Source organism: Coloeus monedula (assembly GCF_965178545.1).
Source record: "Coloeus monedula genome assembly, chromosome: 1".
NCBI lineage: Eukaryota > Metazoa > Chordata > Aves > Passeriformes > Corvidae > Coloeus > Coloeus monedula.
The window spans coordinates 55,286,693-55,300,430 of NC_138781.1; the positions used below are offsets into that span (position 1 = coordinate 55,286,693).

The 13,738-nt window shown below is 40.1% G+C and overlaps 1 protein-coding gene across 6 annotated transcripts in view; it reads left to right on the top strand.

Moving 5' to 3' along the window:
- Positions 1-13,738, top strand: part of VPS41 (VPS41 subunit of HOPS complex) — a gene marked incomplete at its 5' end in the record, with an annotated part of 111,984 nt that overhangs the window by 38,633 nt on the left and 59,613 nt on the right. For 3 of the 6 annotated variants that reach the window (XM_082295268.1, XM_082295269.1, XM_082295272.1), the window contains one exon: positions 8,471-8,545. The exons of the other annotated variants lie outside the window; for them this stretch is intronic. In XM_082295268.1, coding sequence (XP_082151394.1) covers positions 8,471-8,545 — 75 coding nt within the window. The remainder of the gene's footprint in view (positions 1-8,470; positions 8,546-13,738) is intronic. 6 annotated transcript variants of the gene reach the window in all.

The window sequence follows — 13,738 nt, forward strand, 5'->3', positions numbered from 1 at the left end:
GAGTTGCCACAAAGAACACAATTAAAAGAAGCTTTCTGAGTGGCCGTGAATTTACTCCTAATTGAAGAGCTGACTTAATCCATAGTAAGAGCATTTATTTCAAGCATTTTACATTAGGTGATTGATTATCACATGAGGTACATTTGCTGCTAGATATTTGATTTTTCTTTCCTTTAAATTTAGGATTTTGCAAACCCATGTATTTAGATCTCTATGTGCAAGGTGTCTGCTAGCTTTCTCTCCTGCTCCCTAACCTTCTTTTTCATCCATTAAGGTAACATTTTTTTTGTTCTATAGTGTCAGCTTGACATTATTGATTTTGAACAGTCAAACTTACTTATGTTGTCCAGAATTCCAAACATGTCTCCATCAGAAAGAAAACTGCAGATAATGGAAATTCAGTGGAAGGAATTTCTTCCTTCTTTGCTGGTACTTCTACAGTGTGTTAAATTCTGAAGCTGTTCTCAGGTAAATCATTTAAGTGTATTTCCATTCCTAACTAACAGGATCCTCCTTATTGCCCGATTTGAATTATGTTGCTTGAGAAATACAATGTGTATTATTATCATTTATACAGTACTGGAAGTATCATTCTGATCACAAAGTAGTTGTGCGTTTTTACTTGATTGGCCTAATGCAAGGGGTCCTGATTAGGTAAAAAAAAGATTACCCGATGTAGTGCTAGTAAAATAACAAATAGCCTTTTCAACATTTTATATACAGCTGCCTCTGGTTTTATGACATGAGGTTTAAGATTAGATAATCTCTTAACTGAGTGATATTAACATGGATTATATGTTCTAAATTTTAGATTTTTGTACATTTTACAGGTTTTTTCAATACCCATTTGAAATACCTTTAAAACAGTCAACTGACCAAACTCCAGTGCATATCATCGTTCCAACTGTATTAAATAATCAGTCCTTCAAATTATGATGAGTTAGTGACTACCTGTGTCTTCTCTAATCTTGAGTGATTCTTTGTCTTCTGTAGACATGTAAAGGTAGATCTTGCAGGAGGGGCATTTATTCCTTTACTGCAAAATCCAAAGCCTGTTTCCTTTTGTCAGGCAAATAAACTCTTCAGTGGGTTAGCTGGAAAAAGCTTTAAAAAAACTACAAGGGAAAGGCAGTTGAAACTCTGTGCCCGATTTTTTAACATTTAATAAAAAAATGAAAAACAAAAGCAGGGTGAGGGGGGTGACCCACAATATTATTTGTGTTCCTCCTTTCTGAAATATCAGAATTATCCACAGGGTATTGATAAGGTATAAATGCAAATTAATTCTGAAATGGTAAGTAGCTTTGCTGACTGGCACAGAAGTATATATAAACAAATGATGATTATGAAAAGAATTGGAGCTGATTCTAGAAGAAACACTTTGGTTTAGATAATATATGTACCAGTTTTATCTCTGGTCTGTTCTTTCTCATTTCCAGGATAGTTTGAGATCTTAAAGAGTTCTCAAACAGCTTTCCAGTGGAATATAGCTCTGGAGTCATAGGCTTGACTGTTATTTAACTCTGAACAAGAAGATTCTGGCATTAGCAGTTCTTCCTGAAACTTCATTTTTAAATGCATGTAATATTCAGCCTGGACTGTTCATGGTCTATCATCACTTTCTGAGCTCCACAGAATGTTCTGAATTGTAAAGTCAATGAGCAGGCTAATAGTCTAGTTTGTGCTAGTTTGACTTGAGTGCTGAAAAAAATTTACTCTGTGTTTGCTTTGCCTTGTGTATGTCATTTCCCATTGAAACTTAGCAGGAGATTTGTGTAAATGAGCAGGTCTCTTTTAGTTGAATTTAGTTGTTTTCCCTGATTGTCATCTGTGTATGGTGTAGACAAAAAGGAAAAAAGTAATAGGAGAAAGAAAAAGTTAATAGCAACTGATAGAGGTGTTGGGCATGCAGAAAGCTTGTAACAAAGTGCTAGTTATATATGCTGTTATGAAATACTGTATCATCAAATTTCTGTTTAACAATAGAACAAGTTTGGAAGTATTGTGCACAATTTTGAATGTGGGAAAAATGCAAATACACTGACACATTCTAGAATCTTAGAATCATAGAATGTTAAGTGGTTAGAGTGTAAAGATCACGTAGTCCTAATCCCCCCTGCCATGGGCAGGGACACCTCCCCCTAGACCAAGTTGCTCAAGGCCTTACTCAGCCTGGCTTTGAACACTGTCAGGGCAAGGACATCCACAGCTTCTCTGGACAAACTGTTTAGTGTCTCACCACACTCACAGTATATAATTTCTTCTTAATGTCTAAGCTAAATTTCCCCTTTTTCAATTTGTACTTACTACTCCTTGTCCTATCTTTGCAGTTCCTGATGAAGAAGTCCCTCTCCAGCTCCCCTGTAGGTCCCTTTCACATACTGGAAGTTTGCCATGAGGTCTCCATGCAACCTTCTCTTCTCCAGGCTGAACAGCCTTGGCTTTCTCAGCCTGTGTTCATAGGGAAGGTGCTCCAATTCTCTTACAAACTTCATGGCCCTCCTCTGGACTTGCTCCAACAGTTCCAGGTCTTTCTTATGTTGGGAACACCAGAACTGTGCACAGTACTCCAGGTGGGATCTCATGTGAGCAGAGTAGAGGGGCAGAATCACCTTCTTTGACCTGATGGCCACACTCCTTGTGATGCAGCCCAGGATTTGATTGGCTTTCTGGGCTGTGAGCACACACAGCTGGCTCATGTCGAGTTTTTCATCACTTGTCAACTCCAAGTCTTTCTCTTCAGGGCTGCTCTCAATCACTTCTCTGCCCAACCCATTGGTGTGTCTGGGATTGCCGTGACCCGGATGTAGGACCTTGCACTTTGCTTTGTTGAACTTCACGAGGTTTGCTTCAGTCCACATCTCAAGCCTGTCAAGGTCCCTCTGGATGCCATTATCTCTTCCCTCCATCTTGCCAATTGCACCACAGTCTGGTGTCATCAATGAACTTGCTGAGGGTGCAGTTGGTCCCACTGTCCATGTCACCAACAAAGATGTTGAACAGTATCAGCCCCAGTATGGACCCCTGAAGTGTTGCTATGACCCAGCCCACTGTGGGGCTGGGGCAGTGAGATGCCAATCAATCTCAGCCCCTCCCCTGGATCGAGTTTCCCAAAGAGGCAGACTCAGAGGGTGGGTTGAGGGGCAGCTCAGAAGCCTAAGATGCACCCTCCCTGGGCGGCACCTGCGTACAAGCCGCTTCCCCTGGGTCCGGAAAATTCTCGGTTACTCGGTTGTTCATTGGTTCTCTGTTATAACTCCTGCCTCTTGGTTTCCCCCAGTGGTTCTTGTTAAATTGTATCCTCCCCCTGGCTTGTAACTCATTGGTTGTTTTCCCCTTTCACCACGGTTTTCAAATTCCCTATAAAACTGAGGACAAGCCTCGGGGAAGGATCCCATCACATTCCATCCCTTCCGAGCTTGTTCGGGTTTCGAAACTTCTAACAATAAACCTGTTCGAAGGCAGACCTGAACAGCCTCTCTCTTCCTTTGTCTCTGAGCTAACGTGAGCTGATACCATCAGCTCCTGCCGTATTCCTTCTGCAAAGAAGCCAGCTAGCTAGCTCAGCCAACAGCTCTTTTCCTGATGCTGAAGTCACTTCTGCGACAGGCAGAAGTAGCGCAGCTGGACTCTCTCTGACCTGGGGCATGCCAGAGCTCGTGCAGCGAGCACAGAACTGCATTACTGCAAGACACCACTCATCACTGGTCTCTGCATGGACAATGAGCAGTTGACCAAAACTCTGTGTGTGTGGCTATCCAGTGAGTTCTGTATCCACCAAGTGAGTGGTCCACCCATCAAATCTCTGTCTCTCCAATCTGGAGACAAGGATGTCGTGCAGGAGTGTGAAACACTTTGCATTACGTCCAGGTAGACAATGTCAGTTGCTCTGCCCCTGTCCACCAACACTGTAGCTGTGTCACAGAAGGACACCAGATTTGTCAGGCATGATTGTCCGCTTGTAAAACCATTTTGGCTGTTACCAGCCACCTCTTTGTTAGCCAGGTGCCTTAGCATGCTTTCCAGTAGAATCTGCTCAGTGACCTTGCCTGGCACAGAGGTGAGACTGACTGGTCCGTAGTTCCCTGGGACTTCCACTTTCTCCTTTATAAAAATGGGGTTACATTTCCCTTTTTCTGGTCATCAGAGACTTCACCTGACTGCCATGATTTTTCAAAATGATGGATCGTGGCTCAGCAACTTTGTCTGCCAGCTCCCTCAGGACCCACAGATGAACCTCATTGCGTCCCATGGACTTGTGCACATTCAGGTTCCTTAGATGGTCTTGAATCTGATCCTCTCCTACAGGAGGCTCAGGATCTTTATCCTCACAGTTCCTGGATCTGCCTTTCTCGACTTGGGGGGCATGGCTGAAGCACTTGCCATTGAAGACAGAGGCACTGAAGTCATTGAGAACCCCAGCCTTCTCTTTGTCCAGGGTAGCCAGGTCTCCCATTTTTTTCAAGATATTATCCTGTTATTCCACATTATCCCTGGTCTTTCTTCTGTGTGCTACATACCTACAGAAGCCCTTCCTGTTATCCTTAGTATCCTGCAGGAGGGGTTTTGCCTTGTGGGCACTGTTAATTATCTGAGTACAATTACACATTTAATCTCCAAAGTATTGCCCTATGGCTTTCAAACCACAGCACAGCAGATAAATTCCATCATCCTGATCGTCGTTTTCAATTTTTATGGGAAGATAGCTTACACAGTCCACTTTGCCTGGTTTCTACACTTCATTTTTTCAGAGTCAAACTTTATCAAAGTCATTTGACAGGAAAATAGGAACAGTGTGGACTGTAGTATTGAGCTGTCAGCTCTTTTGGTGGGTCCTGTTTTGTGTCTTTTTGTCTTGGGTTTTGTTGCAGTAGTGTCTCCAACAAGGCCCATCACACTGGAGTGCTGCCAGATCTGCTGTTGCTGTAATGTCCACCTGATGGTGGATGTAGGTGCTCAACTAATGAGAGGAACATGACCAGTTGAATGCTGTACCTTAGTGCATGACCTTGTGCCAAGACTGGACTATTGAAGACAGATGTTTTGTCTTTGCAATTGAAAAGTAACAAAAGAAGAGAAGAAACTTAGCGAGAAAGTTGTGGCAATGGCAACTTAGATGCAGCCCAGAACAAAAAACCCATGCCACTTCCATGATAAACTCAGTTAAGCTTTCTATACTTGTTCTTTCAGAGGGCCGGAGGTGCTCCTGGTTGTAGAGGGAATGGTGCAGATGTGCTGGCTTTTTCCCCATGCCCACCCCTAGATGGAGGCAAAGTCTTCTCTTGCACCTTGATGAGCAAAACAGAAATTTAGAAAGGCATTTTTCAAGGCAAGGCAGGAATAAAAGGACATGCTGGTTATGAAGCTTCTAGAAAGTCAGACTGCCAACTCATGTATCTTGCCTTACTCAGCGTCCTCCAGTCTTAGAATTAGCCAATCTGTGTGTAACATCTGAGAACAGAGCTTTTACAAGGATGTTGGCCACACCATCAGGCTGATGGGCTTGAGTACTCCTCTGCTGATACCCCCCTAAATGTGACAGGAGGAGCACAGCTGTGGAATGTGCACCAGCTGCCTGCATTGCTAGTCATGCACTCGCCTCTGATCTTGAAATGTAGCAACTCAGCATAACCACTCTGTGGCCAACAAAAATACTTCTGGAGCACATAAGTCGAGGAAAACTGGTTTAAATTCCTCCTTGCCAGTGAACTTCTTTGCAAACAACACACAGTTGAAAGACCACTTTGTGATAGGCAGTAATTGCAATATTTCCAGGTGCCATTTTGTGGTGAGACCAAGAATTATGTATTCTGCACCCAAGAAAGCAGGAAAGCAAAAGGGCAGTGTAATTTTCCCAACTCGTCAGGCAACTATGGCAGTGCAGTGTTCAGTTGTTCAATCTTTATTATAAAGAAGCTTCTAGAAAATATGATTTGGGCATATATTATTTTCAAGGTGGACGAGAGGAAAGCTTCCTTTCTCTAAGTTAGAATTTGTTGTGTGTGTGAAAGATTATGGGGGGGAAAACTTTCCAAAGAGTGTGAGAACACCTCTGTTTATCTCCTGTAGATAGCCCATGTGGACAGTGTGTTTTAATATGCTTATTATGTACTTTTAATGCAATTCCAACTGCCATAGCATATATAAGGACCTGCGATACTTCAGACACAGTTGTGTAGTATCTAATGTGATCCCACAACTCCAGTGCTCTTCTGGTGACACTTTATTTTTACACAAACATATGATGGATTTCTTTCATCATGCTCAGAACCACAGGAGTGATCTAATTTGTGGTTTAATCCATTCAATGTTTTATGAGCATAAGAAAAGTTGTTCTTAAAAGTGTGAGAGACTTATCTGTGTGAAGATCCTTCAGTGATTCTTGAAATGAGCTATTTGTTACAGAGGAAATCAGCATCATGATGCATAAGAAGTTTCTTGGTACTTGAATATAATTGGATTGAGTTTTTGTAGTGGGTTGAGTTCGTTCCTGGGTGGAAACACCAATTAAGTGTAGTGGTTTTGGTTCAAAATATTCATTACTTACTTATTTTCCTTCTGTGAGATAAGAATTAGGAGAAAGTAAAGCAGGCAAAAACCTTAAACAGTTGCAGTACAATGAAAGAGTTTTATTACTAATAGAATTAAAAGTAAAGAGAAATAACAAGAAATTAAAGCAAACCTCCCCCCCCCTTCCAGCACTTCTCTCCTTTTACGCAACTCGCACAAAAGATAACAGAACATGGGATGTTAGTCAGTGTTGCAGTTCTTGGAAAGTCTCTCTCTTATGCTTAAGGAAAAAAGGGTTTTCTTCAGTTGCATGTGGTTCTCAAACTGCCACCAACAGCAGACCCTCCTGGAAACAATCAATCTGCTGTGGTGTAAAACATCTCTCCCATGAAAAATCTCACAGTTCCTTCACACTGCAAGACATGGGCCATCACATGGGGTTATTAATCTTTTTAAGGATGAGTTATTTTGGCCTGCACACAAAGGCTTTCTTCGCCACAAGTCTCTAAAAGCCTCTCACTGCTTCCATATATAGCCTGGCATAGGCACTCTTCACAATATTCACAGGCCACACGTGAATTCTCCATCCCCCCATGTACTTCAAATGGATTAAAGAGACAAACAGTTTGTGGTATTACAGTTTCTTACCACGGCATGCAAGGAGGTTTTTTAAGCTACGCGCGAGAATCGCAGCACCGTCCTCTTTTATCCCGTCACCATTTTCAGCTTCGTCTCATGTGACTCACTTTCTCTTTCTCTCTGACTCTAAAGCTGCCATGTTGAAGAGTGTTCTTGTTCAGGCTTTATGGTAGAGAAAGCCTCACTCCCTTTACTGGCTTTGTGGTGTCCTCTTCAGTTCAGCACGAAGTGTGCTGGCTGCAGACAGGAGGCTCTGCCAGCTCCCGTTGACTCCGCCGGCTCCGCATGGAGAGGAGAAGGACCCGCCTGTCCCCAGAAGCCGCGCTGGATGGGTTTAGCTGTGAGCAGTCCATGGCTGGTTTTAGCTGCCTGCGGCTCTGGGACAGTCCCCCCCCAGCGACTCAGAGTCTGTGCCGCAGCGTTGGGAAAGGGGGAAAGGGGCAGTGGCCCCGGCAGGGCCTGGAGGCTCGGAGCCCCCCCACCTTCCAGCAGGCGAGCTAGCACAAAAGGCAATTCCTGCCTTTCCATGAGGTTTAAGTATGTAAATTGTGAGAAGCGTCATTAGTCTAAAAGACTCTCCATCAACTCAGGTTCAACCCACTACAGTTTTGTATCCAAGAGGATATGCATCAGGTTATTCAAATTATAAGTTAGTCTGCCGTACCTCAGTTATGAATAGCTGTTTAAGCTAAGTAAACAGTAGCAGATACTGTCTAACTTCATAGGTAAGAACCAAAAGTATGTTTGGATAGGGAAGGGAAAATTTCTTAAATTGGGGCAGTTTTCAGGCTTTTCTCCGTATTTGTCTAAGAATGAGTAAACCCATGTTGCACTTCAATACCTTTTAATACTCACATCTGAGAATAGTATTAAAGCCAGAAATGAAAGTAAGAGAAGGAATTTGAATAAATAAATAACTACCAGCATAGCCATCAGACCAAACTAGAAAAGTTTTCAGTTGCACTGATGCCTATGTGGTCACCACATTTTATCCAAAGTTCTGATAGTGGGAATTAATAGCTGTGGTATGCAGGCACAGATGCTTAAGGTCTGGGAGCCTGGGACTTCATGAGAGTTCCAGAGCCCTGAGGCAGGTAACTGCAAAAAGAAAGTCAAAATTTTGGGGTTAGGCAAAAGGCTGGAAAGAAGGCTGTCTTTTGGCTTTGTCACAGAAATACCCACTCTGTGAGGGCTTTTTGGTTCGTGCAACCAAGCATTGCTCAGCCGTTAACATGTAAATCTTTCAAAGTGCAAGGAATGTTAAAGCATGTCATTGGTGATGTAACTTGAAAAGTATTTATTCTTTATTTTCTTTATCTAGAGCCCAGTAAAGATAAATCAGATCAGCCTGGATGAAAGTGGAGAGCACATGGGTGTTTGCTCAGAAGATGGCAAGGTACAACAAATCTATTTATATATTTGCTGAGGTAACAGGTAGTCCTGGTTTTACACTAGAATAATTGTGATAACCTGTGGAGTGTATTCCTGCATTTAGCACCACTACTTTGGCCATACATGTTGAGAACTGAGCTCACCTTTGAATACTCAAAATTAAAGTCAAATATATTTTGCACAAATATGCTGTAGGAAAAGTAATTACAAAGATGTCAATAATGTAACTGCTATTAAGCTGATTAACAGCTGTGACAAGAGGACATGTCAACTTAATCATTACTGCTGTCCCAGTTCTACTTCAGTGACTATTCTGCTGTTCCTGCAAGACAGTAGTTTAATGCCTTTCTGCTATAAATCCACAAAATTGGATTTTGTGGGCTTGATTTCTGTGGGTTGGTGGTTTTCATTTTCACACACTTTATGAATGTTTCTCTTGAATTATAGAATCTTTTGATAAACAATCATAGTTTATCAGAAGAATAAAGTGTCTTACAACAGCCACATTAAATAAATGTAAAATCAATATATGTACAGTTTCCTAAAAAACTGGCACCTACTTCCTTGACTGAGGACATATATCATTTGTGTAGTGTATAACTAACAATTATCAGTGCTTCTCTGGAATGTTGAGATGTGGCACTTAGTGGTTTTGGTGATTGATTTTCCACTTATAAGAATGTCTTTTTGTTTTTTCAGTCAATGACAATATTTTCTAATGTTGGTTTCAATGATAAAATTCTAATGCACAGAGTGTATTTAAGCTTCTTTTCGAATATAATGCCCATATACAAACGCAGTGCATTAAAAATCATTTAAACAATTTCTCAATATCCAACTTACTCAGGAGAACATTGCTTACACAGTAGACTTGGGGGAGGAGGAGTGTTGGTAATCCTAATGTTGCATTCAGTAGAAGTTCTTTAAATTAGAATACAATTGGATTTTGCAGTAGGAAAAATGGGGAGACAGCCCCTTTAGACTGTATGCATTTGGGTTTTTTCATTCCAAATAGGGGTTTTTTCCCTCAACAGGCAGCCAGGTTGTGTATCCAGGCCTTTTAGTTCTGAGAGGTATCTTGATGTCTTGACACAGTAATTGGGATATTAGTGCCTATCAAAGTGGTTGTAGAATTTTACATCCTGTGTGAAACAAAAGAGTATCCTATTTGTCTAAGCAAGATAACGCAAGGGTCAGTAATTGTGCAGGCTAGTAAAAATGTTGAGCTAGCATTGCTGGTTTAGGTTTTCATATGGTTTTGGGAAACAAACACTTGCTGTTGCTGTAAGGGCTCCTCAGATGTGACTGTGGATTACTGACTCAAAATACCTGTGCTGCAGGGAGACTACAAGCCATATACATTTTTTTGTATACTAATATTAAATATACTTATTTATTTTCAGAAATACTGAAAAATCCATAATACCTACTCTGGTGTGGCTCTGTTTGAAAAGACTTCAATACTTTAAATGGTGACTCGGTCTTCATTTAGTGAAATAGCTATTGTGGGTCCAGTGTGTGACATTACATACTATACAAGGCAGTCAAAAATGTAGTTCCACAGCCACAGGGATGGAGTATCACAAGTACAATATTCAGCATATTTGCATTCATAGAGTCCAGGGACACTGGTGCTTCACCATATTCTACATTTGTGAAAAACTCATCTGGAGATTTGAAAGATGTGGGTATCTTAGAAGTTAGACTTTCCACATGATCCAGAAAGGCTCATGTCTCTGAAATAATCCACTCTTAAAACTGATTAAAATACATACTTGTATGTTGTGCTACTGTATCAGAAAATGGCAGATTCCTGGCCAGATAATGTAGCACTTCTAGGTTCTGGTCATAACAAAAGTGTAAATTTACATTCCTTATAGCCCTTTCCTTACTACAGTAGGAGTGTTGATATTGTAAGAATTTAAAACACTTGTACAAGTAGTTTCAAAGTCTTTATTAGCTTGATCAAATACATGGAAGTGGTGAAATTCTTAAAAACAAACATGGGAAAAGACCTGTAAAACAGCTTCATTTTCTTAAATCAGTTTTAAATAAAAATGCAGATGTAATGAAGAGGCCTGGGAATTTTGAGTCAGCTGGATTGATGCAAGTATGTTCTACCAATTAATGAAGATATGTTCTCTTTTGCGATAAGCAGAGTGCATTTTCACGTATCAAAGTGGATCCAATATGATAGAGATGGAAACTATTTGGGAAGGCCTTATGATGAGAACCTCCACCTCACATCCGTTCTGCTGTCTGATATATTTTAGTTCACTACTTTTTTTTTTCTAACTCTCAAACTAGATTTGATCTAGCCATATGGACTGGGGGGGAGCACAGAAGCACAGTACAATTCTCTTCACAGTACAGACCCTCTTCTTGACAGTCAACATCCAGACCTAATGTCAAAACCTGTCACATGTATGTCATACATGTCCAACAAATGCCTTGGGAGCCACTGCAGCTCTTCTGTACTGCACATTTGGTTCTTTAAAGACCTTCCTTTCTAATGAACTCAGCTACAGCTGATCACCACTGGCATGGAAAGGAGCAGAAATCATAACCAACACCAGCCCTCTAGTTTAGCTGCTGGGTATTGAAATGTCAGGGTGTAAAAGAATTTTGGTGCTCAAATAAATAGAACAGGAAGCAGACTTGCATCTTCAGAATTGTGGAGATTTTTAGATTAGGTGTTTGTGTTAGTTTTGTCTGTAGTTAATTGTACATTCTCTTGAAAAACCTGGATTTGACTCCTGATTTTGCTAAAGCTCTCATGTCATTACAAAAGAGCAATGTAATTGGCACCCTTATTCTGGCTTGTAACTTTTTTTATATGAAGAAATATAAATTATATTGAAACCCCATGTGTTTGCGTATTTTAGTGTCATCTCTAATGCCTGTAGCAGCATTAATGTTAAGAATATCCATGAAGTATTACACTGATAATTTTTCAAGAAATGTGACTTGTTTTTCTGCCTTTTGATCACTCAAGGTTGGTTATTTCTTCCACACGTGGAAGTAAAGAAGCAGCTAAGTCTGGATTCACTGGAGTGATGGGTTCTGGATATTTAAAACCAGACAGGACTAGCAACATATAGTGGAATCATAAAATCCTTTTTCCAGCTGCCTAAGAGCATCACGAACAGAGTGGGCATGGAAAGTAAAAATATAAATCCAATATAGTTTTGTAATAGCAAAAGAATCACTTTCTTTCTGAAGAATATGAGACATTAAGAAGTAATAACTGTTAGATGATGTCCCTAGAGTAAACATGGTAACATGTATTTTTTGCAGAGTTGTTTTTTCCTCTTAGCTCACTCCATTTTGTTTTCGTACTTGAAAAGAAATATCATATTGCCATATGCAGTGATATATTAGGAAAATGTTGAAGGTACTGTTGCTGATTTTGATTAATTACTTTTAATTTGAGAGGACTGTTTTGTAATTTTTGAGGATTCTGTTTTCGCAGAATTTGCAGTGTTATGTTTTAACCATGTATTTTCTTTTTTTTTTCTTTTTCCTTTCTTTTCTCTGTCTTGTTTTCTCTTTCCTGATTCTTATTTTGTGTAGGCTGTTGTATTGAATATGATATGCCAACTGATGAAAACAAAAACCCAGAAAGCAAAATCCTCTAGACATCAGCCCAAAGGTTTTCTAGGCTCACAGCCAGGTCCAATTCAAATACAACCCTTTGGCTGGCTTACATAATCACAGCTTTGTGATACATCTCAGTCTCCAAATATTGATTTTTCTAATCCTTTGGAGCAGTAGCTCAGCCCTACAAAGTGCATGCAGAAGTATTTTTAAAGCATGTTGTTAGAGGCAGTATATTCACTAATGAGTAATGGACTGAGCTGATAATGCTGCTTAGGAGATGTATCCAGGAGACAAGCTTGAGAGGGAAATGAGGTGGTTTTAGATGTTTTTAACTTCACTGAGGCTGCTGAACTTTGAGCTACTCTAAGGATGTCCTAGTTCCTTGCTGATGGCTTAGTTCCTCTTGTAGTTTCCATGAAGTTCAATATTTTTACTCTCTTCTTGGCTGTCTGCAGGAATTTTGGGGGTTCTTGTCCTCTGAATTGATCTTTTTAGAGCTATTAAGTCTCACTTGTTGTGGCCCTTTACTGGTATTTACTGACTTCATTCTTCAGGTCTTTCTCAAAAGGGATTTATATTTTTTTGTTACTAATATTTTTTTATTTTCCCTCCTGAAGGAATCATGATGAGAAGAAAGAAATAAGGTTAAAGGGTCTTTTAGAACTTAAGAGTCCAATGCTGAACATGCAGAGCAGAGTTACTGAAGGGATTACCTTCTCCAGAAAATTTTCCAGAAAATAATGAGAGCCTGTCTGAGAGCCTTCTTAAGTAGATTTGCTGTCAGATACATTTCCTCACTGATTGCTCCATGGGATGCTCTTCTTTTCTCCCTTCTTCCAGAGGTGTTCATTCCTTCTGGGATGAGTTTTCAACGACTTCTCACAGTGGGTGGAAACGTCTTAAAAACATAATGAAAAAGCAAACCAGTTATTATTCTTTCTGGAAATCATAGTTAGTAAATCAGTTACTAATTCCTGGCCATAAGTCTTCAGCCCCGTTTTATTCCTAAATTCTGCAGGAACTGGGTTGTCAACTGTCTCATCTGAGAATTAGGAAAGGGAATATTGTTTTTTGAATGAAGAGAAATGAGTCCAAAAGAGGGTTGTACTTAAAATAATCATGAGAGACCTTATTCTGTAGTCATATAATATGAGTCTAATAATATTTCATAAACACCTGATATCTCTGTACTTGTTCAGAACTAAAGGCAAGGAAACATTTTAGAAATCTGTTAATTCTCTGGACAGTAGAAACTTTTTTTTTTTAAATTCAATGTTGACGCTTCTTCAGATGGATTAATTCTGATAGATATTCTGATTGCCTACGGTTGTGACTCCATTGCTGACTGTTAAATGTACTGATACCATATAAATGACATAAATGAGAAGGGAGGATTCTTCAGAGAAAGACATTTCCAGTGATCATGGAATAAAACAAAATAGCACTGTATGTGCTTGGGAGGAGGAGAGGATGCCTAGAAATATATGGGACTTGGATTTCAGGGTGGTTTTGCTTTATTGTCACAAATTTCTTTTCTTCTGTAAACCATGTATTGCTTGGAGGGAAAAGAATCCTACCATTCTTTCTCAGAAAGGAA